The sequence below is a fragment of the Meleagris gallopavo genome, chromosome 14, assembly GCF_905368555.1.
Source record: "Meleagris gallopavo chromosome 14, MGAL_WU_HG_1.1, whole genome shotgun sequence".
Taxonomy (NCBI): Eukaryota; Metazoa; Chordata; class Aves; order Galliformes; family Phasianidae; genus Meleagris; species Meleagris gallopavo.
Window position 1 is genome coordinate 6,652,822 of NC_139417.1, and position 27,261 is coordinate 6,680,082.

General features: G+C 40.7%; 1 protein-coding gene across 3 annotated transcripts in view; it reads right to left on the reverse strand.

Moving 5' to 3' along the window:
- Positions 1-27,261, reverse strand: part of BICD2 (BICD cargo adaptor 2) — a 79,311-nt gene that overhangs the window by 9,369 nt on the left and 42,681 nt on the right. For all 3 annotated transcript variants that reach the window (XM_085236052.1, XM_085236051.1, XM_085236050.1), the window contains exons 2-6: positions 25,821-26,033; positions 12,456-12,608; positions 9,690-10,142; positions 7,402-8,421; positions 6,274-6,425 (exon numbers count right to left, since the gene is read on the reverse strand). In XM_085236052.1, the coding sequence (XP_085092178.1) occupies positions 6,274-6,425; positions 7,402-8,421; positions 9,690-10,142; positions 12,456-12,608; positions 25,821-26,033 (1,991 nt within the window). The remainder of the gene's footprint in view (positions 1-6,273; positions 6,426-7,401; positions 8,422-9,689; positions 10,143-12,455; positions 12,609-25,820; positions 26,034-27,261) is intronic.

Sequence of the window (27,261 nt, forward strand, 5' to 3'; positions counted from 1 at the left end):
TGTTAAGATCATCCACCCCAACCTCCAATCCATCACACCACCAAACCAAGCCTTCAGGAACTACCAATCATAACTATCACCCCACCTAGCCTACCCAACCTGATCTCCCCAGAAGAACTCACACTGCATAGGGATTTGCATATCCATTAAAAATATATATATACATTTGTTTCTAAAAAAAGTTTTTAAAGCATAATTATTAAAAAAAAACACTACATAAGCCTGTTCCAGGCAAGCAAGCTTGTTGCACACACCAGTCCCAATTCAGCTACACAGAAAATTCACCCAGCTCCAACTGCAGGACCCTGGCCCTCCACTAGGCCAGCATCTGAACGACTTTGGGAAGTACACTAAGCCCATCTCTTGCCTTCATGTGCACAGTTGTACTGCGTGGACTCAAAGCATGAATCCTGATGAAGGCAGAAGAAAGAACACCTCAGGGTTAGCCAGCTGAGGGTTACATGTAGCTATACATATAAGCAGGTACAAGTAGGACTGGTGAAACTTCACTCATTGTAAATTCCTCATTGGCAATTCCTGCCTCAACGCCTTGCATTAAAAACTCATCTGAGTTGTGCATTGAAAAGAATAAATCTATAGCCTTTGTGTGTGTATCACTGACATCTGCACTGTAAACAGAATATAATTGATAACCAGCTATAGTTTTCTAAAATGTTTACAATCAGCCATGTGTAATCAATGTTCATTAGTAAAAGCTATTAGAGGAAGTAATCAAACCATAAATCTCTCATAATTTGAAACATGTGGGAAGGACTGTGTCCTGCACTCCTGCACAGAGGAGGAACAGTCAGCCCCACACAGCTGGGTACTGCTCTGAACTGCCACTGATAAAAACTCTCAAGGACAGATCATAAACTTTTATGGCAAATTCCCTCTTCTAGAATTCAAAAGAAAACTTTTTTTTTTTCTTTTCTTTTTTTTTTTTTGTTTAGACCTATTTTAGAAGACAAAACTAATGATTTTATGCTACTAGATTAGAAGCAATTTCTGAACTATCACCCTGGCAGGACATTTTTCCCAGCTCCTCACTGAAGGGGGTAGCAAAAGATGAAGACTAATCCTGAACTCTCCATTCCTATCAACACTGTACACAAAGCCAAACAACTACATGGCTACATCTGACTACAGATACAAATAGCTGCTGCCGTGGTATTTCCATATAAGGTATTTTCAAGTGACCTACTTCGTAATTTGATTAAAAACAAAGGGCAGACAAGCTGCATGCCAAAAGCTGGCATCATCTTTACCCCGAATACCTACAGCACAGGGATATCTCCTGTGTTCTGCTCTGCTCAACATTCAGCATTACTGGCCTCCAAACAAAGTACCAGGGCACCAGGAACTCGAGGGGTGGACAGAGTTACTTTGAAAGATATCTGAGAGAAGACTGAACTCATTGCTGCAACCCAGGTCTGGGGTTTATCTACAAGGAATGCCTTCACCAAGGCTGAGTGCTGACATATCCAGTATTACTTGCACTAGGCATTTTAATTCTCATGCTATGTAGAGTCTAGAGTTAGTGTTATAGTTATATTAGTGGTATAAACATGACTATTAAGAATAGTTCTGCTGGAAAAGACCTACAAGGATCATCCAGTCCAACTGCCTGACCACTTCAGAGCTAACCAGAAGTTTAGTCATTCTGTTAAGGGCATTATCCATTATCCAAATGCCTTTAAACAATGACAGGCAGGCACAGGGCATCAACCACTATGAATAAGATATTACTTATGTCTTCTTCTGTGGGTAACACAGCTGAATGCTTCGGTCCTGCCCTCATGTCGCAGCCCAGACTTTCCAGTCATCCTTCATTAGCTCCAGGTTGAGCAGCAGGAACAGGACACAAACTCTTACTCCTGTCTGAAAATCCCACTCTGGAAATTTTCAAAGTCCCATTTTCAATGTCTGGTTCCTCTGAGAATTTATCCTACAGGATATTTTTAGACAAGCTCAATATTCTACTGTGTGGAGTCCAGCATGAAGCCCCTTTAGCTATATTCTCAATCCTGTGAGGACTGCACTGCTATCTGCATGAATTTAAGTTCCTTTATATTCTGCAGCCCCTTGATGATCAAGAACACAGGAATACTTTCCCAAATACTTTGGACAGTTGGAAAAAGCAATCTGACACAGTTTAGTCATTTGAAAAACTCTCCATTAATAAAGAGCAGCTAGTTTCTTGTAGCCATAGCTTTGCTTCTTCACCACATTCACTAGTTCACAATTTTCATCTCATATTACATCCTGACACTCTTTCCAGTACATTCTAACATTTGCCACTTGCTCCTCATTGCTGACTTGTTGCCAAGCTTGTCTCTCCCTTTATTTACTGTTTATGAAAACAGTAGGGCATGGGGATAGCCATTAGTTACATCAGGGCACATTTGTTCTCTGCTTGTAAAAACCTCGGGCTTCTGCAGGATTTCTCAGTGTTTTATCTTTATTTCAGAGGAATGAGAAATGCCTGTTCTCTTATTGTCCTTGCTTGTTCTCAGCCTCTGGAAAGGAAACAGAAAAAGTGAATAGCAAACTACAGAATCCTATCTTTTTGCAGAGGGGTGAAGATCACAGAATCATACGGGTTGGATCTCTGAGGTCATCAAGTCCAACCTCCCTGCTAAAGCAGGTTCAGTCAGAGTTCTCCTCTGCTATCAAGGAATAGATCTAGGAACTTCAATAAGGACTCAGCCAGTGCCCTCTGATGTTTATTCTACACTCTGATTAATCGTTCCTGGGAAGTGGCAGTCTCTGTCTGTTGACTTTAGAGACAGCCTTGAAAACTCACTTTGGAACAATCTAGTTCTTATATGATTAATTGTACTGAGATCAACCTCACCCTTACAGGGTTCAGAAAGACAGCCATAATTTATTTTGTTTATTTTGTGTGAAGAGTTTTAAGAAACACTGAGAAATATTCTTTCAAACAGCTGCTTCAGATAACAGGTAAAGCGCAGGAACCAGGTGGCATCCATGAAAGAGAAAGACATACCTATGCATACCTTGTAATGAAGCCGAAGGCTGCACCCTAATGAACCCTCACACCCTAACATGCATCAGGCCTTGCTGTTCATTTACATTTTGCACCACTGAGGACCCCTGTTAGCAAGTGCAAACCTATTCAAGAAGGTAAAGCAAAAAAAAAAAGTTAACTTCTCTTCGAGTTTTTTATTGGATCGAGTAATTATTGCATCTTTTTTTTTCCTGAAGAATTTAGTAACAAAATACCAAACTATTTGATTGCAATACAGAGACTGTAAGACAAGAGCTGTTACAGTCTCATTAAGCAGGTAAATTCCATTTCCAGCTCTATCGGGCGGATTTGAAACCAGCCCCCAGTGCTTTCAGCCCGTTTGTACATACAACAGGGAGAGGTGTGCTGATTAAGAAAATCTGGACTTCTGCAGCAGAGCTATTGAATGCACTTCCATAGTACATTGTGCATATCTTGATTTATTCCTTTGTGTGACAGCTTAATTTTAGGCTTCCGGTGTTGTCTAGAATGCCCCAACAGTCTCTCAATAGCTCCTTTTATGCTGGAAGCTATTAATCTGGCTTTTGCAAGCCTTCCTTTGTCTCCAGCCTCAGGTCTTTACTGCATTTTTATTACTTATTAAAAATAGCTGGCAGCATTGTCACATTAGTAGGATTACTCTAGTTTAAAAAGGAAATTAGGTCAGTTATTCTATTCACGCTCAATCTTCAACTCACATTATTGTTACAATTCTCTTGCATCCTACAAAGTGGTTGATTTCCTGTGGAAAATACAGATGTATGCAGCTGTCTGCTTCATCCCACAGTCAAACATAAAGCACTGAAATGAGTATGGTGGGGCAAGGGACCTCTGAGAATTTATCCGACAGGATATTGCCCCACCATTTGTTACTCATCTCTGCTGATAGGAACCTCTTGGCCAGAGCAGGAACGAGACTGACGGCGCTTAATAGATGCTCCATTAGCTGTTTGCAATGGCAGAGAAATAAATTGGGCTGTTAATACTTTCGATTTTAGGTGTTCTTTAAATATCAACTTCAAAAACTGTTTTGGAGTCATCTTTGCCCAAGCACCTAGGAATACCTCTTCCCTACCTTACCTGAAATGAAGGCTCATATGAAGCAGCCACTGCAAAGAAATGCTCACAGCCAACCATCAGGCTACTAAACCTCCCTGACCAGAGGTCAAGGAGAAAAGGAGTGACGGTGCTCCTCCTGCAGCAGTAAGTCCTGAGAGCTACTGAAACACCAGGCACGCAGCAAGCAATCAGCAGCTCCTCACGCTCTCTGCAGCAGGCTAGAGGCAGAGTACAAAGGCCCAGCTGCAGTGACCAGCAACACAAGTGCTCACAAGATGAAAGGTCAGTGGAAGAGGTCTCCACTCATTCCATCCTCAGCTTTTTGAGTCCTGATTTTCTCTTGGCCTCTGATTGCTTTCACTACAGTTACTATGTAGAACAGAAGTTCAGAAATGCTAACTGTTCATTTAGGCAGGGGAGTCGGCTGTGCATTCCTAGACAGTGCCTTTAATCACACACAGCTCCCTGCAAGAACTCTGGCACTGAGCTCTTCAGTCTCTCTCTTTAACAAGAACTTCTATTCTGCCCTCCTCATGCCGTGGAACCCTTTTCAGTAAAAGGACAAAATCGACCTCTAGATGACAGCACACTGAAACAAGGCAGGGAAAGAATGATTCCTCTCGTATTTCTCTGACAATACTTCCTCTCCAAACCACATTCACACTAACCCACTGAGGCAGCAGAATTAACACGTAGAAAGACACAGGCAGCTAGCTGTCTGCATCTAGGAAAAATAACTGAAAGCCAGTAGTGTATTTTTTCCTTTCCTCTCAGCTTCAAGCTATCTACAGCTAACAAAGAGATTGCAAGTTCTGCATATTAGATCACGCTCCAGAAAAGGAGAGCAGGACAAACGCATGCTGTGCAGGGCTTTGCTTTCTCCAGCATAATGAGGTGCCACAACTCCATCTTCAGCTTCCTTAGCTTACTTTTCTACTTTCCATGCTTACTCATACACAAAGATATTGCTGAGGAAGACTGAATCATCAGGAAGCCTGTGGTCACTCAAGGGACATTCGTGCTGCTGCAGAACCACCTCCACAAAAAAAGATACAGAAAAGCCTCAGGAATGATTACAAACATCCTTGTGATTTCTTATTGTGGTGCTTCTTAGCAGATGATAGAAAGAAAACGTTATACGTTTAAAAACGTATTTACACACATGCACTAAGAGAATGCAGACAACCACACAGCATACAGCATATTCAGACTGTCCCATTCCTTTGGGTTATCTTAAAAGCAGGTGTCTAGGTTAATTCACCTTCATAGTCCCTCTTTTCTCCATCTCCTTCAGGCAGTGTTGTTATATGTACATATGTACAGGCACAGGAACATTGTTAGAGGTGTCCTCGTGAACGTCACTAAGCTGGGACAGACAACTTTTAGATGAAGATTTTTTTTTTTTAATTTCTTTTTTTTGTTGTTGTTTTCTTTTTGTTTGTTTGCTTTGGTGTCTAGGATTCTCTGCACACAGGAGGCAACTGCACATTCCTTAGCTGTGAGAGCTGCATTCTGTAATAAGTTTGCTACTTCAACATTTCTCAAAAAGAAACATGTCAATTTTTAAAGAAATCAATGGCAGTAGCAGTGAGCAACACATAAATCAAAATGAATTTCTCACTTGTACAGTGCGTGATGTGTCAGCAAGTATGTATTATCTGCTAACACCACAAAGCACAACTAAGGAGCAGAAGCAAGTTCTGATGACCCTGTTGAGTTCACAGTGGCAAATGAAATGAGAGATGCCAACTGCAGATCAGACAACCTAACAATGTACATTTGTGTTTGCCAGCATCTCTGTTTGTTTGTTTTTCTTAATTGCTCCAGGTCAAGCAGAGTGAAATCTTCACTGAATAAGAAGCACTTATTTAGCATTGATAAATGTCAGTCCTCAGCTTTAAGGACTTCAAGAACCAGGGATAATGGTCAATAGGGACAATAACTCAAATTACTTAAATAACCCCACATCGAATTCCTGTTTTGTAGCAGCACACTATAATCCTAGCATTTTCCTCATCAACAAGAACACACTGCAGACAAACACTGTGAGCAATGAATGTGGAAAAGGACACCCCACCCGGCCACTTACTGCATGGGCAGCTTTGCTGCTTGTGGCCAGGATGCTCAGCTGTTCCCACACAAGCAAGGAATGACATATTTTGCAGAGTTCAGATATTCTTTACCTTGTAGCAAACATTGCTCTCAGGGAAGAAAAGGTAGCAGCATCTTCTTTCAAAGCCTTCAGCTCATTTCGCAGCTTCATCATCGTCTCCGTAACCATAGCTTTCTCATTTTCATACTTGCTTTTTAAGTTGGCAAGAGCTACTTCTGCAGTCTATCATTTACCAAGAAGAACAGAAACATAGCAGTTAATGGAACACTTCACCCCTTCACATAATTAAGCATTTACTTAGTATTGGGATGTTAAACTTCTGGTCAACTTCTCTTGAACAGATTAAATAAAATTTCATCTTCGAGCACTGGAAACAGATGGGACATAGGGGGGATCCTGCTCCCACCAACATGCATCAGCATCTAGGAAGTTATGGAGTACCCATTTAGTAATGCCTAGCTCTAACTACTGAAATAAAAGTAGGCACTACATACTTCAACACAAAGAACAAAAATGTCTAGCATGTCTATAATTACACACATCCATCCATAACTTGCACTTAGAGCATTTTGCTTGTCTTACATTATGGGATAACTTTATATTAAAATACAGTAAAAAAGAAAGCTGATAGTACATATATATTTCTTACACAATGCTGTACTTGTATTACTTCAGAGGAGAGAGCAAAGTTATTTTCACCGCTGTCCTGCAAATATGCATGGCACAGTTCAACCACCAAAGACTGATTTTACCTTTCAACCTTGTTATTTTTACTGCATTCTTGTATCACATGCTCATCTTGGAAAACTTTATTTTACTTTGCAATTTAAGAGAGGACATAAGCTTAAGAACTCTAGAATTCTTTCAAATAGAAAATAAGTTTTTTCTTCATTTTATGTTTCTTACATTAAACATAATCTGATATGATTCACATTAGGTAGCTTCAATCTATATCTAAAGAAAAACTCTCATGAGTATGTGACAGCCAAAAGCCAGTTACAGCTCCAGTGCTCAGCTTCACAGTAGTGCAGCTGTGTATCTCTCCTGAAACAGCTTGTCTCTTCTCAGCCTGCTTCCCTACAGGTATCAGGAAGAAAAGCTCCGCTGAGTTTAAGAAACAGCAGTATGTCCTCAAAGATAAACTCTGCTGTACTTATGACCTGAGCCTATAACCATCACATCTGTAAGACCCACTGACCTGTTTGTTGGCCTTGAGCACAGTTCTCAGAGTTGCTATCTGCTCTCTCTTGGTGCTCAGCAAGGACTTCAACTTCAGGATTTCTTCCATGAGAGCTTCCTTGTCTTTGTCCACCACTGGCCCAAGTTCTTGAGTGGCAACACGCTGCCTGGACAACTCAGTTGTTCTGTCCACAGCAGCTTGCAGATGTTTGATCTGATCACGGATTATAGCTATCAAGTTGTAAATGTTCATCGGTTCCTTCCGAGGATCTGACACGGGAGATGGCAGAGATGACACTGGAGATGGGCTGCTGTCACCGCTTCCATTCTCTGCCTTTCCTAGATCAATCGTTAACAGCCCTTTAGAGAGAAGAATAGGAGACCTCCTTCCCTTGGCCTCTGGACTACTGCGTCCTCCCTTGCCTTCTTTGTAGTAATCCAGCATCACTCTGTTTGGAGTTTCATTGTTGCACATGCAGACATGGTGGTATAAATTGGCCAGCTCCTCGCTGAAGGTGACTAGTTCATCTTGGGCCACACTGAGACTGCCCTGTGTTTCTCCAGCAACATCACTGACTTTCTTCAGCTCCTTTTCCAGTCTGGCTACTTGCTCTCTATCATGCCTACTGGATTTTTCTAACGACGCGATCTTTTCCGTAAGAGCTTGGCTCTCGGTCTCATATCTGTTCTTCTCTTCCTCATACTTAGACTCACATTCTTTGTATTTGGCCTTAAGATTTTTAAGTTCTTCTTTTAGGTCAGTAATCTCTGCCACAGCCACTTTGTATTTGCACTCCAGGATCTCTGGTCCATTGATGTCAACTTCATAATAATCTCCATCTTCATGGCTGTCTCGGTCCTTCTCATTGTCCAGGGCAGACTGACGCTCCTTGCTGACCTGGAGCTTCTTCATTGCGTTCAGGTTTTCAGTAAGTCTGCCAACTTTCTCATGCTGCTCTGAGAGGGCCCCCCGTGTGTTTTCCAGCTGTTTCTGAGATTCCTGTAGCGTCGTTAACAAATTCACTTTTTCTCTTTCCATCTGAAACAGATGAACAGAGACAACACGTCAAGGAAACCTTTTCACTTAAGTGGCTTTATTTTAAGAGACAGCAACTTAGGCCGAGGTCCACATGGTTACAGAAACCTGATCACGTGCACATTACTGGAAAGGCTATTTCATGTACCCCCCAAAAAAAAGAAAAAAGAAAAAAAGAAAAAAAAGAAAAAAAGAAAACAACACCAAGGAACTATTCCAAGCTGTGTTTCTCCCCAAATACCTTATTTTCATTCTAAAATGGGCATTTCTTTGTAAAAATATGCTCACAGCTGAAGATAAGCTAAAGTTTACTGTTATAATACAAATTTTCAAGTAAATATAAGACAGCAAACAGTTAGTCAAGAATGGGAACTTGGAGTTCCATCAAAATATTTTCTAAATTGGCCAAAGAGAAAGTTATCACAAACATAGTACAGTCTAGAATGCAAAGCCTCAGAAATACTGAAAGTTTTGAAGATTATCCTCAGAAACTTCTCATTTTGAAAGAAATCCATTTTTCCACAATGTTTTTTTCTAGTAGGGCTCTTAAAAAAAAATAAAAATAGAAAATGACCTTAAAACTTTTCTCAGCAACAGAAATATGTACTTGGTTTCATGCTCTGCAACCTCCCAAAATAACATACGTAACACAGAAATGCTTGGCACCAATTAAAAACCTGTAATTTTAGAAATAATTACAGAAAACAGATATGGTTGTGCAAAACTCCTTTTGATGAAGGTGACTGGAATAGCTATCCATCTTTTAACAAAATATTTACACTATTAAGTTTCTTGCTACAAGCAATGTAGAGGACACAGCATATATTGCATTCTAACATTCCACCAAACAAAACATGACCAAATTTAGCTTCTTTTAATAATAATTAAAAAATACCAGAATATAGATTTTACGCTGCCAAACACTTAACATCTTCAAATTCTAAAGCATAGGGGTCCAACCAGCTAGTTTATGTTTTTGTTGCCCTCTTTTATGTTTTAATCAAAAATATATTAAAAAAGAGATTTTGTCACTTGTCTACATTAATTATAGTACATATTTGATATGCAGCCCAAAACAATACCTCTTCACCCAATGTGGGCCAAGCAAGCCAAAAGCTCAGACAGCTGTGTTCTAAAGCAACCAATGATTTCAGAAATACAATTCATACTGTAAGGTGTCCCCCCTAAAATATTGTGAAGACTGAATTTCCAATCTGAATGAACTCTAGCATTCATTTGTAAGTACACAGTTGTTTAGAGAACATGCTTACCTGCACAAGCTGTTGTTTCAGCTTCTGGATTTCAGAAATGTTTAATTCACTGAGAAGATCTGAAACCAGACTTGGGGCTGGGGGGAAGCCTTCATTTTTCTTGGGGGTTGATGTGTTGTTCTTGCCATTGCTGTGTTTGCTGAGGCAATTTTGTTCAAACCCATTCATGATTTCATCATTGTTGGGCTCCGTGGCTTCATCGCTGAACTTCAGACCATCCAGAGAGATGTTCAGGTGACTGTTGTACATGGAGTCATTGATGTTCATATAGTGAGACAGCTCCTTACGAAGGTTGTTCTTCTGCTCTCGCTCCGTCTTCAGCGTCTCCAAGGCCTCTTCCAGCTGACGTTCAGAGATCTCCTTCAGCCGGATGGCATCTTCCAGCTGGCTGTTGAGAAATTCTGTTTCCTCCTCAAGTCTTTTGATTTCATGTTTCAGACCTTCAAACTCCACCTGCAGATACACAAGTAGGGGAAAAAACTGCTAATGAAAATGTCTGCCTGCAAAGCACCAAGTACTTTTACTTCTGAATGTTTGATTTCACTGAATGTGGTGAGAAGGAAATAATTCTCTCTCTGAGGTCTCGTGCTGCACTGTAACTGTAGTCACTGCCTGCTTACCCTTCACAGACATCATAGAATAATATTTCTAAGCAAACTGTCAACTGAGTTGATTGACTCCAACTTAATTAAGATAGCTGAAAGATGCAATGTGTGATACAGAGGCATCACAAAACAGGCTTTTCTAGCACATTATGCAAACTTTCCTTATGTTTGATTAACAGATTCTCTGATCAGCCTTCCTACAAATTTTGTCTCAACGTTTCTGAAACGAAGCCTCCCAAAGCTATGCTTCTGATTCTCTCCTGCATTGCTTTTAGTGTATGTCAGTGGGCTTAACACTGGTGGGATACACCTAGCAATCAAACTCTGCTTTTATACATTCAAAATACAACGTTCTATTATTTCTGCCATCACTGTTTCAGCAGCACATAATTATCAGGGCTACAACTCAGACAGTTAAATGACATTTTACAGGATGCTGTAAGTTTTTACCTGTAAGACTGCATTTTTTTTAAACCTCTCTTGCACTGAAATTATGAACACAAACGTCAGTGTAAGCTTTTGAATCTCTTAAAAAAAAAAAAGATTAAAGAATATTCTTCCTTACTTTGAACAAAAAAACCATGCTAAATTATATGACTACTTTTTGCTAGCTATAAAAGAAACTTCAGGTGCCAATATGCACAAGTGCTGAAACACACAATTTAAAAAACAGGATCCAATCATGCTAATTCAGTCTGGCAACTTAAGCCTGGGAAAACTTGATGGATTCTTCTAGTTATGCCAGTGAAATTATTAAAGCTTAATAAAATTCATCAAGTAGGATAATGACAAGGTATAAAACGAAATATTGCACTGCCATGTAAAAAATTAACCCTAGGTTCTAAATATGCCCACTGAGCTCAAATATCTAAGACTGCAGAATATTCTTAAAGGTTCCAGAATACCAAAAGTAGTCAGTAATTACTAGCAACTGACAAGATAGCATCTGAGGTTAAATTTGGCTCAACCCAGAGAGACAGCATTCTTGAATATATTATTTTAGAAAATGAACACAGAGCTGGAAACTTTCACCTGCTTCTCCTAAAAGGATGAGAGAAAAATAGTAAAAATTAAAAGCAACAAGCTATATAGACCAGAATTTATCAGATCACTATCTCTTCTAGTCTGCATGTAGAGCATAAATGCTCCTTCATCCCTACCACATGATGTCACAGCACCCCAGTCAGCTTAATTAGACCAAATATATGCAGGTGACAACAGGCACAACCTGGAACCTTCTTTGGGGCACAGTGAGGTCAAAGAGGTAAACACTGACAAAGGTCCACATGGAAATAAGTGAAGTACATTCAGCCTCGCTTGGCAGAGCAGCTTTCCATCAGAACACAGGAGGAGAATTAATTAAAAAAAAAAAAAAAACACACTTTTACTAAGTGCTCGCCACAACAGATTGTATTAAAACTACAGCTGACCTCAAAATCCTTTCATTTCAGGAATACTATACTAGTCTTTCAACTGGACAGTGAATTTTGCTTAAACAATGGGATGAACAGGGACCTGAAGCATAAAAATAGTGAATCAGGCCAAAGACTATGTTTAATTTAATTATCTCCAGAAATGATAACTGAGGGAAATTCCTGAACTGTTCCAAAAATGCAGTTTTCTTTTCCAAGATCACAAAGATAGCCCAGCTGCAACTTTTCAGATAAGGTCTGATAGCACAGAGTAACCATATCTGCAGTTCACATTTAATGAAAGCAGCCAGAAGAGAAGAAGAACAGAACTGATCAGGTAATGCAAGCACTAAGCAGCAGCATAAATCTATGTTCAGAAATACATCCAGTTACTGACATGGTAGAGGAGAATGGGTAGTAAGTACTGAAAAAAAAGTGTAGAGAAAAGATTGAACCAAGTAACAAAGCACAGCTGGAAAAATTCTACTTCCATGGCCTTCCTTCCCTTTGTTGGAAGGATTTGGACTTCAAAATAAAGCAACATGGCCTCACAACTGTGCAGAAACAGTCAGAAAAAGCTTCAACATTTTTGGAACAACTCTTTGTACTGAAGTTTTTGAGTTTGTAGTCTCAAAAATAATATACATATGGAAAAGAAGTATCTGTTCAAACAAGGAGATGGAACCAGGCTGCAACACAGGAATTAACTAGTGCTATGAGAGCAATGCTCACTATTTTGAAACACTTGCCTGATTTTGCTTCAGGACAGACACTTGTTTCTGGAGACAGATGTTTTCCTCTTCAAGCTCAGTGTAGTCTTGCAGCAAACGGGCTTCTCGGAATTTATATTCCTTAATATCATCTCGCAGGCGGGCCCTTTGGATCTCCACATTCTGATTGGCCTGGAAAAAAACAAACCCCAAAGTGAGGGTGATTTGGTCTGCCACAATAACATTTCAAATGTTCATTTTTCCTTATGTGCATTAATCAATTAGATTTTATTCAAACAGAAACTCTTCCCCCAGTCAATAAAATTATAGAAAACCCAGTCACAGTAGCTAGATTTTGTTTTCTTACCTCTCTTACAAATTTTCTCTCCACCTTTGACTCAAAAGTTAACAAGCAAGCAGGTAAATCAGCATTCATACCTATGTTGTCTCACTGACTGTAAGCAACAGATGAAGTTTTGCCAGATTGGAAGTCAACGCCTGCCTCCATCAACACTTAAATGAGAGGGGTTTTCACAAGAGAAGGAGATGCAGATGACTCCAGACAATTCAATTATTTAGGTTACAGTCCACATAAATTCAGATTCCTTTAATGTTCTCTATATTGTTAGAAATAAGAAAGTCAGCAATAATACCTGCACCAATGGATAAATTAAGGTCCAAGTCCCCTTATGAATGTGCTGCAGGAACACACAGAAATAAAGCACAGGTATCAACTGGCACTGACAGAGAACTATAAGATAAATGAAACGTTTGTGGTGAGAGCATATGCCAAGACTTGTATCTGGCATGTTCTGAACACAACCTCAGAACTACCTGCAACTGTAAGACAAATTAATTTACAGTTGACTCTCATGTCAGATAAACATTAGACTATATAAACTTGCCTGCTTATTTTTAGCAACAAAGAAAAGAGCACTAATTCCCAGCACACTGAGAAGGAAAAATAAATATTAATCACTGAAAGGAGACGCTACAGTACAATAATGCAAGTGAGACTCTGCCAAGCGTGCATCACATTTCTCTATTGATTCTCAACCACAGCAGTGCATAATCCAGACAGTTCTTCCAATACAGATGTTTTTTGCTTTGTGGTTAGAGAATGTTACTGCAAAACCCAGCCTAGGCTAAGACTCACCCTGTGATTCCACTTGGAAGCTTCCTGGCAGTTTCCCTCAGCTTCTAACAAAACAAAACAAAACAAAACAAACAAACAAAAAAGCTGGAGTCTAATGAAACCTTAACTGCACAGTCTAGGTTCAGAACCAAAGCTGCAGAATTATTTACCCAATTAAACGTTCCTGAAGTTTCCAAGTTTCTGTGAGCTGGTATTGGCTCTACCTTTGCACAAACTCAGAGCTACAGCAAACCACAGCATGGCAGCTGACATGAATTCACGTCCTAAATTCCTCTTTGAGAGCTGAGACCTCTCACCTTTGGCAGAAAGAGCCCCCAGCCCGATAATCCCAACAGTTGAACTGTTAAGATTGCAAAAGGCCTTCGCATCAGTCCAAGTTTCACACAAATTAGGAGCTCTTCTCTGTAATTCTCCCCATTCCTGAGTAAGGGAAACGCAGTGGCAGACCTCCCACAGAGCTTCTCTCCCCAACCACCATTCAGGTTGCTTTGCTTCTGTTTGTCCATGGATGACCTAATCTCTGCAGAGGTCAATGCCTGGAAAAATTATTGGAGCCATTCTTGTTTGGATAAAGAAGGGTTTCTGTCCAATCCTGTCCGTTTAATTCAGAGCAGCATTAAGAGCTCATTATTTAATGTGAAAGTATTGTGCTCTGTCTAGCATGTTTAAAAAAAAAAAAAAAATCACTCTTTCAGTACATACAGGAAGGGCAGATTTAAAAATAACTCCCTTGTTTCCTGAGCAGAGAAGGAAGATATAACCAAGATTAACTGTCTGTTTAGCTCACTGTACCTTCACTCTGCTCATAGCATTTTCTTGTCAGATAAATGTGCGTGCTTGCAAGCTGCAAGGTTAAATCAGTGCAATGCTATTTCACATTATAGTGAAGATTTCTTTTTAAGCAGATTTTTATATTATCTGTATGTCAAACAGTATTCACGTATTTAAAGACATGTAGATTGCACAGCTTCTCACAAGTGTTGTTTTACATTCTTCAAGTACACAGAAAAGGTGAGATGACCTAGAGATAAATTTAAACCAGAACCTTTCTGTGATTACAGCATTTCTTGGTGCTGCAGTGCCTTGGTGAATCCTTCCTTCCTCCTGTGCCCCAAACAATACTAGGGAATACTAGGCTAAGAGACATGAGGGAGCTGGAACACGAGGGCATGCCTGGCTAGGCTCCTAGATATACAAAAAGTCATATCTCCACCCTAAGCAATTTACAAAGCACCACTATCACTATGTGGATGCTGATGGCCATAAAACTCTGCTGAGTGTCTGCCCACCTGGCAAAGCCCCTTAACTAGTTAACCCAGAGAATATTCTCCATGCACAAAAGTCTCCCCCCAGCCTGCCCAGAAATGCATGAATCACACAAACTACACCCTGAAGTGATGACACCCAAGGCTATACACCACCCTGATCCTGCTGCTAGAAAGCTTGTCTTTGGCATTTTCCTCTTAGCTTTGACTCAGAGAAGGTCTCTCAGTGGGGCCCTCAAATCAGCTCAATGGAGCTGCTTAAATCTGGCAAGAGCAAACTGCAGCCAGAACCAGTTCCTCTTCTTAGAGGCAGAGAAAGGCCAAGCTGTCTCACCTGGCCACACGTTCTTTGCTTCCAGCCATACATGCAACTCTGTTACCTTATCCTGCAAGGATTCTGTACACAGAACTGGTGCGCTCTTCTTCAAACACTGCCAGGAAAACTAAGATGTTCTCAGAAGTGTTTTATAACACAAATATTTTCGAAAGAGATATTGCAAAAGACAGACCAGTATAGAAAGTCACTGTTTGCATTACTAGATCTATATGCTTTAAACAACCCATAGAAAATGTTTTTGCTATCTTGTTTATAGAACCCCACTGGAAAAAAAAACAGATATTAGACTAAACTTGTAGTTGAGACTCCTCTGCTCTTTTGTTACAATTCATAAGGTGACATGGAATATCTGCTAAAAAGCTGCTAAACTTCATAGGCCTTGGTGCTATTACTGACAGAGGCTGATGCAAACAGGGAAAGGAAAGAGAAAGAGCACTGCGGTCACTCAGAAGCAGAACAGCATTTTGTGTGTTTTCAAAAGCAAAGCCAAGCTTTAATCCTTTTTCATAAAGAAAAAATTACCAAGCCAAGAAAAGCCTCAAGAAAAATGACTCATATCCCACTCAAAGCCTCACTTCCCAGGTGCCTCTCAGGAATATCATTTTACTTTGAAATTAGGAATAAAAAAATCCTGCTGTGGTAGCTGTGGACTAAAGTACCCAAGAAGCTCAAAGCCCATCAGGACACCACTTGTCCCCTGTGATCTCACAGGAATTTGAACTATGAACAGAGGCTGCTGAGGCAGCTCTGACCAGCCACATATCTCAGAAGCACAACACAAGTCCTCCTAAATACAGGCTGAGAACATGTGTGTTGGCTTTCTGGGTTGTTCTGCAACTCATGGTAAGAGAGCTTACAGCAGATGGATAAATAGATAGATCTCTTTTGAGGTTTACCCACACTTGGACCAGTTGTACCAGCCTTATGTATTAGGAGTTACTTCAGTGAGTGAATCTGACCTGATTCACCCTTCCAAAGAAGTTGCTGGTTTTTGTTTTATTTGGGCTAGGAGAGAGGCTCTGAAGAGCTCTGATTCACATGAGACATGCCAAGTCCTTCCAAGCACAAACAGGCTGAACTCTGAAAAATATCCTGCAAGGAACAAAAATCATGAGTGTTAAGAAAGAACAGATGGAATAGGTGTAACTCACAACACATTTACCCTCCCATGGAAAGGAGAGAAATAAAGGACAGTAACAGAGAGCACACCACTCTCTGAAATATTAATGGAAGACACAGCTATATTGAAACTGCAGTAGCAAAAATGCACAAGTACCAAACTTGTCCTCGCATAACATCCCCACAATGAAGCATCTTAGCATGGGCATGTCTGAGACTTCAGCCGTGATTAGTAGGGTGGTGCCCCAGCACTAATGCACTTAACTCAAGATTTATTCATTTTTTGCAAACCATTACATTACATTAGCTTTGTAAAGTTGTGACACTAAGGATGGGTTTATTGCAACATCGAGGAAATGCCCTGCCACAGAACTTCTTTTCTGAACAATACTAGAGAAACCTGAGTTTAGTCTGCTACCACAGTGTATCCTGGGGCAGTTTGACTCTCTTAGAGCTATTCAGTCAGCACCCAGCCTTGCTGCAGCATGCATGTCCTGTTACTTAGCATGCAGTTTGCTACCAACCTGTTCAAAGCACTGCACACGATCCAAGCCCTGCCCAGATGGGTAACAGGAGGGTTAATGTCTGTGGTTGGTGGCCCAGGGCACCTCAGCTCTGGGCCCCAGCTCAGCATGGGAACCTGGCTGGAAAACACTGGCCCAAAGTTAATGATAGCATTATGAATGGCGCTGTGTAACATTATTATTACAGTCTCCCCCTTCCTTCACTGGACTGCTTGCTAAGAGCAGTTAAACTCCAGCTGCTTTTCAAATCTCAAATCTAAATGCTTGGCAGCTTTCCATGTCCTTCACTGCCACAAAGAATGTGCTTAACTCTTTGGAGGCCAGCTAACAGTCTGGGGAGCTGTCACCTCCACCCTGCAGAAGGGCAGTGAGGCTTAGCCTAGCTCTGAGGAAGGGCTGGGGAGCACAAACACCCAGAGAAGGCCCACAGCTCGGCACAGGAGTCCTGGCAGTGTGAGGAGCCGGTGCAGAAGCCACAGGGACACTAACACGGGCCCAAGGCCCCTCACTGAGTCCTGAGGAATCTCTTATTCCTCACTCAGTTCAAATACAGCTTAGCATTTTCATAATCCACTTCCAGCTCAATGATAACTTCTAATGCTTGTCTCCTCGATCAAGTTATTTCTGCTTTCAGATTTCAGCCTTCTGTCGATCATGATAATCAGTGGCCAAAACGCTCCTGCTTCAGTGGCACTGGAGGGCTGCTCCATGCTATGCTCTGTGCCGCTCACACCTACAACACACCAGTGCTAACCTGGCCTCATCAGAAACATCCACAAACCACATACTTTCAATAATCCAAAGCACAAGCTTCTCCTGTTAATTAAAGCCTTCCCTCCTCTGTTACAAGGTCTGTAGGAGGCTTGTTTCCGTTCTTACACATGACTCTTACTCCAGTATTAAAGGCCTGTTTAGAGTCTCCATTAGCTGTTCCCAACAGTGACACTCTATCAGGCAGATTCATACCAGCACACTGCAGCATCATGACAGAACTCTATGCGACTTCAGCATTAGATTCCATAGATCTGTCAGACTTGAAACAATTCACAATTAAAATAACATTAACAAAATTTTGGAAGTTAATTCAGCTAGTTCAGCTAATCAAAAGACTAGAGGATCCCTACCGTCTTAACTTGGCCACAGATAATTTATATGTAAAGTATGAGATAAAAGCATTGGCTAAATTTATACTCCTGATATTAGTGGCCTACTTTCACAGTGCTGCACCTCCTGGATGTAGAAAGTGCTTACTTCACACTACCTAATCCCACTGAGATACAATCACCTCAAAACCACTAGCTCAGATCTCCATCACTTCCTCAAACAGCTTTAATGAAGTAAATCCCAAAGGAGTTATTAATCTAAATTAATGATACCACTTTATAAGCAGCAAAGGTAATATGAAAGATTTTGCTCATGTGTGGATTATGGAAGTGGTACTCCTTTATATAAAGCACAACAAAATAAAGGAAAATGTGGTAATATTATAAAATACCTACAGAGGCCTTAAGGGTAAAGTATGTGAGTTACCACTTGCTTTTGGAAGCAGCAGCCTTGCCGCTGCTCTATGGAGCATCAGAAGCACTCAAGCATTCAGCAGCAGGGAGCTGTGCCACTGATAGATACAGTAAGCTTTACACTGCAATTTTGGATAAAAGCATTTTCTTAACCCTTCTTTTTCCTGTGCAGCATGTGCTAACAGCACAGTCCCACCAGGCTTTGGCCATGGTCTTCATCTGGCCTCAGGATCCTTCAGCATTCCCAGATCAAAGTGTTGAGGCACAAGGACTACGCAGATGTCTCTAGTGCATTTTTTTATTTCATTTTTTATTTTATTTTTTTAAACCACGGGCAGAACATCTGGCAAGAGAAGGACCAAATGAATGCAGAAGACAAGCAAGGGTGACGTTGAGGGATCAGCACACAAATAACCTTCGTTGATGCTGCATCGCAGCCTGCATTTTTGATTTCCAAGTGATAAACTATGAGTTACCAGCAGCAGCAGCAGCAGGACACAGGCAGCTCAGATATTCTTTCGGCAGTCTTGTTTACCACTTAGCAGGGCAGACTTTAATAACATTCAGATGACTTAATACAATTACTTCACATGTCTAATTTATGAAGTCTCCTTCCCTTTTCCCAGCTGTGCTTCAAACTGCGTGTCACAGCTAGCTTGTATTTTACAGAAATAAACAGATGTGGGGACACAGCAATTAGATCTTCAAACAATGACTAAATGCTGTTTCCAGAGATTTCTTTCGTCCCTCTCAGCTGTTATCTTACAGCTACAGAAGGCGTCAAAAAGCCCAAAGCACCACCAGGTCAGACATTCTGAAAGTATTTAAGCCACAGCAGCCTCTTCCTTGCAGGACATATTTCAGATGGAGCAGCAGAATACAATATGCTAAAGTGTGATCCCTGTAATTGGCAAGATACTGTTTGGCCTATAACCAACTCAGAAACTGAGCTCTGTGCCTGTTAGATGATCACTGACCTATAATCAGCCTTTGACCACATAAGAGTGATACTTATCACTTGTATAGATCGTTCTACAAAAAGGATTATTTTCCTAACATGCAGTTTGATAAATCAAACTAAAACTGTACTGCATAAAAATCTACGGGTATGCGAACCATCGAGTCCCTCTGCCACAAAGAAAGCTCTGTTCTTTGACCCCATGCTAGTTTCTCCTCCCACAAGAGCTTTTGTCCAGGAAGCAGAGGAACTCAAATGGCTGGGATAAAACAGCTCTGTTAGAATAACCACCAGAAACATCCTTCTTTACTAGATTCTCTACTTAAAGGCAAAATACCATGACAGCAGACCATTCTTAGAAGCAGATGTCTGTGCCTGTGCTGACACTGCCAATTTTATTGCTAGTAACTCATAAACTGACCCAATAAATACTGCTCCTGGAGCTACTGTCTGTTTTCACATTGGCCACATAACTGCAACGGTATGATCTTCCTTGGCTATTCTCAAAAACTAGATCCAAACCACTAATTTAACATGTTGAAATCGGTCATTAATTTTTTTCAGTTCCTACAGCTGGGATAACAGAAAACCAAGGATACCTCTCCTGCTTCCAGACCTAAGCTACCCAACACACAGAAGCAGCTTGGATTTCAGTGCTTGAGACTTCTCAGTAGCTGGTAGTTCAGATTTTTCCTTCACATTTGGCTACATCAGAAACAGCTCAGATCAGTATGAATCTGACACACAGAGGGCGGGCAGCTTTGAGTCAAGGCCAATGCTAACTGCCCGGCATTTGTCTCGCTTGCTCTTTCAGAACAGCAGAAGACAGCTCCCTGCAAGCATAAATGCTAACAAGTAGTAGGGGTTAATGAAGTAGCTACACTTACTAACGAAATAGAAGAGAAAATTAGTTGATGCTGCTTAAAAATCTGTCCCCCTTTGTCTGCCAATGACCTGCTGGGCACGGACGAAGAGCTGGGAGGTACATGTGATGCATCCTAAACTTATTTCACCTAAAAAAAAGTCATACCAGTAAAGTACATCCAAACTAAACTTGAAAACCAAAACACAGGGTAAAAAAAAAGGAACAGATACATTTGTCGGGGCAGCAGGAGTACAGCAATGCTATTTATAATACTGCAGGCACATTCCCTGGTCAGTGCTTTGTGCTTCTGCCTGAACCACGTTCTCTCACAAGTCATGCTCTTAAAGCCAACTGTATGTGACTTGAAAATAAATCCCAACTCAATTCATCAACTGCAAAACTACCGGATTAAACCAAGGACGTTTTTTTCCCCAAGCACACTACAGTACTGCTTTGAGGTACAGAGTAATAAGAGCTCTTATCAAAAAAAGCCAATCTGACTCAAACAAATCTTGCTTGGAAATACTGCCAAAAGCCACCTACTTTAATGGAAGCAGTGCCAAGCACAGGGAAAACAAAGCAACCTCCCTGCTTCTGCATCCTAAAATTATGCTACCATCAAACCCCAGCGGAAATTTTAACTCTCCATGGAAAAAAGAACAAGCTTCTTTAATTAACGTTTTGTAAAGCAACTTCAAGCCATTGTTCCACTGATTAGAGCACTTCCAGCTACTCCTTTAATTGTGCTTATTGATTTTTGATCTGTTAGGAGATTACAGCTGTGTATACTGGACTTTTTCCCTCCACTGCTGCTGGCCTGAAGCCCAAATGGGCAAATCCAAGGTCATAACGAAGGTCACGAGGAGCCACAACAACAGAGAAGGGCTCAGCCTGCTATTACTGCAGTGCTGATGGGCACAGAGCAATTTAATTATAATACAACAATGAGGAGATCCCTGTCAAGCCTGCTACCAGGTTAATTTCCAAACAATAGACTACACTGGAATCTTAACTGCCAATTAAACTGAAAAGCATATCTACAGTTACGTAGTGTCAGAAGAACCTACATTAACGTTTCTTTAAAACCGGAACTGAAGATATACAGTGCTCAAATGGAGCCTTCCAACTCCTGATTTTCAGCATCATTTCTGAGTCTCTAGGCAGCAGCCATTACAGCAAGAGAAATGCTGCTATTAACATCCTTCTGCTGAATATATCAGTGGGCAACAACAATAGCAGAATCACGAGCAGATGCCTCCTTGAATACGTGCGAAGCACATCAACTGGATTTCCACAATTCCTCTTCTTTACAATGGATTTTTGTTCTGCTTCAAATGGATATAAAATGACACACGACTACTTTTTTGTAAAAAAAAAAAAAAAAAAAAAAAAAAAACCTGAATTCTTATAATTATTTTTTAGTAAAAGAGGAAGCTGTCAGTATAAAAATCAGTATCAATGAAAATCAAAAGGTGGGAAGAGAACAGCTGCCACCTGAAGCCACATGCAGTGTGCTGGGCCAACACACAGCAGCGTGCTGCTCTCATCTGCTAGCACTGCACTGACCTTCCTGCATGGGACAAGACAGGCAATGGCTGTGCCCACTTGCCCAGACAGCCCTGCCTGGGCTTCAGTCATAGAAAAAAGAGGGTGGATAAAAACACAAACCAAACAAATAAAAAAATCACTGTGACTCTTTGAATTCTTTCAGTACATTAAAGGATAAGAAATCCAGTCCTGCACACTACATTTCATGCATTCAAGTTGCTCCAAGGAGGCACCACCACTTTGCTTTTAGAAATGGAGTTTTACCTATTTGCTAACAGCTACTTTTACACTTGGAGCATGTTCAGCTGATTGCCAGCTACACGTCTCACTTCAGAGCAAACCCTTTAGGGATGTTTTAGCATTATTTAAATGTGCATCTGTATTCACAGTTCTAAAAACAGTGACAAATCAAAGAACGTTATTCTATACATATATTATATAGAGCTATATCTGGGCTCAGAAGGACCTAAAACTCACAGGTGGGAAGTCAGCTCTGCAAGAGGGAGACAGTCCCATGTGCATAGCAGGGCCAGAGAACTGCACTGTCTAGATTATCCCTCAGTTTGATACACATTTTCTTATGAATGACTAATCAGGAAAATACAGCATATAATGCAAGAAAATGAAAGACAAGTAAATTTCTTCAATGTCAATTTCAGAAAAATACTTTGTTTTATATCCTTGAAGAAATAAAATCCTACATATGTTACTGAGAACTCATATTTCTTTAAAGATGCTACTTAGCGCACTGACATTACTTGTACATCAGCTATTTTTCATAACTAATGCAGACAAACACACAAAAAATGTATTTCCTTCTTGAGTTTACATAATCACAACACCTTTTGCTTCCCTGGGAAAGAATTGCTCATTTATTTTTCATCTTCTGCATACTCGGGCATGGCTGCCTCATGATTTAACAACCAAATCAGTCAGCTATGAAATCTTCTTTGGTGCCACTAAAATACAGGAGGCATGAAAGATCAGAAGGCATAGCAATTAGCAATTGCTCAGAACCAATTACTCCTTCCAGTGACTCTTCCAGGCCACAGGAGCTGCTGAGCTAGCTAATAACAGCATTAAAACTCATCATCTGTAACCACCCTGCTGACCTGTCTCAACAGATCATACACCAGAAAGTGTCAAAACCACTTGTGTCTGCTCCAGCAATTCCAGGTGTATCACACGTCACTCCAAAGCCAACTCGCTTTTTTGAGAGTGTCCTGAGAAGACCTGAAAGGAACGACAGTGTCCCACACGTACTTCCAACTGATCCAAGGCAACATCTGCTTTCATACCACACCATCACTACTGATGGAAGCAACTCAAGTGGAGCTGCTGCCTGGTTCATTTAACCACCTTCCTGTGCCACCATATGAGATTTTTTCTGCAAAGCTCCAACAACAGTGAAATTCTGTATCCTATCAGGTAGCTACATAAGAGCAGATAACTTTTCCAACCCACCTTTACTAGCAAGTATCTGTTAGAACAAAAATTGAGATTCAGCACCATTAGTTTCCTGTCTTTTCAGCCCTTCCATAGCTTTTAAAAAAACAAAAAACGAAACAAAAAAAAACACCTCTTTCTATAGTCAGGAGACATTATCAAGCAATTTCCACATTCCTCCTCTGGATTAAATCCAGAACAGATGCAATAGAAGTATTTTCTTATTCCTCTCAACATCTTGCAACTCAGGTCTCTTGATAGGCAGCAATACAGGACTTTGAAAACACACATTATAAAGGACAGATCCATCTATAAATAATAACTGCAACAAGATGGAAAAGAGCCACAGTTTTTCTTTCCTGGGTAGTCAGAAGAACTGATGGAAGGAATTTCCATTCCACCTCTGTGGTTTAAAACAATAGGTCATATTCCACTTTCAGCCCAGCACTTTCTTGCTGTTGAACTACAGAAGCATTCTTCACAGCAGAAGATGCACATCACTTCTTTGGACTAACATCAACATGAAACTTAGCTAGAGCTAAGTATGGCTACAGGGACTCGGGAAAACCACAGTGTTCACCTTGCTCACTCACTAGCTTAGAAGAGTCGTGACGTTCACATCAATTTTTCCCCCACAGAATATTTCCAGATTAGTTTGCTATTACATCTATAAATCATCACAAAAGGCTTGTGCATTCCTCCCCAACAATACCACTGGAACAACTATTTGGACTTCCGTCACTTTTTGATGCACTATACTAAAGAAAAGCCACGTCCCTCAGAATTGCTGTGCTGACTTGGCTTTTTTGCAGACCAAGAGAACCCTGGCATCTCTGTTCACACACCTTGCCTCGGTGCTTAAAGCAAGCCATCAGAAGAAAACTCAAACTGAAATGCAATATACAAATAGGCATCTTAAAAGGAAGAATTCCACAACACACATGCTCGGTTGGCGCAGATGTTTTCATTTTCACACTAAAGTTTTCATGCTCTTTCTTTGGTCCTTCTCCCCTCTTCAGCTCCACCACAATTTACTATCAACAGAATAAACAGCTAGGATTTAAAAAAGGGAAGGCAATATGAAAGAACATGTTGAGATGACAAAGCAATATGCAGTCACTGGTTGTCAGTCACCTGCAGAGAAACCCATAACTGCAGAGGTCATTATTTATCATATTAGGTTTTGATTATATATATATATTTTTTAATTTAAACTTTTTTTTTTTTAATTGAGTTCAGTTTCAAAGTTTAGAATCAATCACGATGCTGATCATCAACACCAATTCATATTCAAGTAACTAACCACATCTTTCCCATTTCAGCAGAAGAAAGCTTAAAAAGTGCGTAACGTGTGAGCACACAAGGCTGAGCAGGTGAGGTGGAAGGACAAAGCACAAGGAACACTAAAACCAGCTCATCCAGGGGTTGTGTAAAGGAAAACGCAGCTCCAAGCAGATATGTCTGGGTAGCTGAAATATGACAGTATCCAGAAAGAAAAATCACCTTCAACTGCAGTGACTCACCAGGCTGGATCAAAATCTGCCAATCAGCATGCTCAGAGCAGCACTCCGTATCCATTATGGACATAATGCCACCTCTGGGGTGAGGAGCTTTTAAGCTCTTAATTAAAGTTAGGAAATAAAGACATGAGTTGTGTGCGCCTGCAGCAACTGGTTGCTTGCCTAAGCAGAGCAACCATATGGATTGATTCCAGTTCTATTATCCCACAGCCAGGACCCACAAAATTCAAGTAGATCTAGACTGGCTTGTTTCAAGACCTATGATGCTCCACCCCCAAATCCCCAACCCCCAATCTACTTTTCCGTTGCATTCCAATTACGGTTGAATCTCCCAAAACCCCACAAAAGTAACCTACACTTTCCAGAAAGACTCATAATAAGATTTCTCATTTCCTCATGAATTTCACTACCAAATATTATCCATGTAACTATCCTCTAAACAAGTAAAATCACTTCTAATTTTCAATTTCACCATGTGAAATACATCAAGATTAAGATGTGGGCTCTTAGATAACTTTCTCTTCTGGCAGGAAAACCTACACCTGATTGTCCCAGGGCCAGGAGAGACTAGCACAAAGTGCTACAAAGGAAGGTGCAAACAAATCTGATGAGTAATAACTGTGGATTGTTTACCACATCCATTTGTGGTTTACAGTCTACGTAACTCTTACTCACTCTACTTTTAAGCAATGATCTGAGCTCTTAATACAATCCTTTCCTCTATCTGTACCAATGGTAGTCCAGTTGAGCTATAGATTTCATGAACAATTACATTGTTCAATGAACATATCAGTGATTATTTCTCATCAGAAACAGGCAATGTCAATCCTAAAGCAATAAAAAGTGAACGGTACCTTGAGAAAATAAGTTAATCAACCTGTGAAAAAGTAAAAAACATTTTCATGAGGGAGAACACAATATAAAACTTTACCGTTACTCCGTTAATCCAGAAATCTGGATTTACCATATTGTTGAAGTAACAGCTTTGGCTGAAATGGATGCCTTGCTGAAATCTCAGGAGATGCAATCCATTTTGTCGGTGTGAAGCAGGTATCGATCAACTCAACAATCTTCCTCATTTTGCTTACACAGCATAAGAAAACACAACCACAATATCAACTGTGGCACACATTTTTCACCTTCACTTACCTCTTTCAGTTCCTGTGCAACAGAATTAAGGCGTTCATTTTCAGACTGGGTGTTGGCAAGGACATTTTTGAGCTGCTTCAATTCTGTCTGCAGCTCCATAACCTTCTTCATGTAGTACTCTTCCTTGGTAGCCGATTCCTGAATCAAGGTCTCCTCTCTACTCTCTCCATCTGCTGCTACCTTCTTGTGATTGGTATGGGCCTGCCCAAAAGCCTAGGACAGTAAGAAAAATCTTTTGTTAGTAAAACTAGAACTTTGCATAATAGTTTCCTTTTTAAATAGCTGGAACTATTTACCCCATGTTTCTCTCATATAAGACAATGCAACTTTTCTCCTACACTCTCCCAGGATTAGACACTTAAATGCTATCGAGTGTCTAACAGAGCTCTTGGAAGTAACATGCAGCACCCAAACAATGGTTTACAATGCACGGGATTGTTACATAAGAAGAACTCCACAAAAACTCCTGTAGGAAGGAACAACCATCTATAGACTTAAGTCTGAGGTTAAAGCAAGACTTTGGTTTTCAGCAAGACAGTGATGACTAAAAATTCCACATGTGTGTATCTCCATAGTTGGGTCAGACTCACTTCTATGAAGACTGAACCACTGACAACAGCCTGTTCCTTGCTTCAGGCAGGGAGCACATCTACCCTTTCTGATGCAGCTACAGCAAAGAAACCTACCACCATCCTCCATTGCTCACCACTGGAGATGACCATCCTTCCAACCTGCTAACACTCATCTCAGGCAGAAGCGAGCCAGGCTAGCAGACTGCTGCGTGACCAGGTTAAGCTAACCTGGGTCAGCCTGGATGAAGTAGGTCAGCACATGCTCACCCTGCCAGCTCTGCTGGCTGCACTCAGAGCTTTTATCCCTAGCAGTGTGCCAGTGAAGGGGCTTAGAGGCGGGTCAGAGATCTAACCTCTTCAGAAAGGCATGCATCCTTTCAGATCTGACTTGTTTTGTGTGTCTGTGTTTGGTTTATTTGTGTTGCTTGGTGTTTCTTTTTTTTTTTTTTTTTAAACCTGCTTAATTCTTGAGATTCATTTTGTTTGAAACTCTCTACCAGGCAATACTCCAACAATAGCATTGAACACATAAGCAAGCACTTGTACAGATGGACACCCCATCCAGTGGGCTACAGCATTAAACAACTGCCATCAGTGGCTTTCACTAATAAATGTTATAAAGCAACGAGTTTAACATTTCAAGCAGGTACATATATTTAACAGTTTGCCTGGCACACAGATCAAAGTCAATGAGACTAATTAACAGTATCTTAACGCTGCAGCACACGTGTACCACAAGCCAACCCAAGATGCCCTCAGAGCCTTCAGGTATCACAGCATCCTTCAGGATGCTGCTGCTCATATGGAAGGTTTTCGTGGTCACCATTAATGCTGGGCATTAAGCCAGGTCAAGGACAGATCAGCATCTC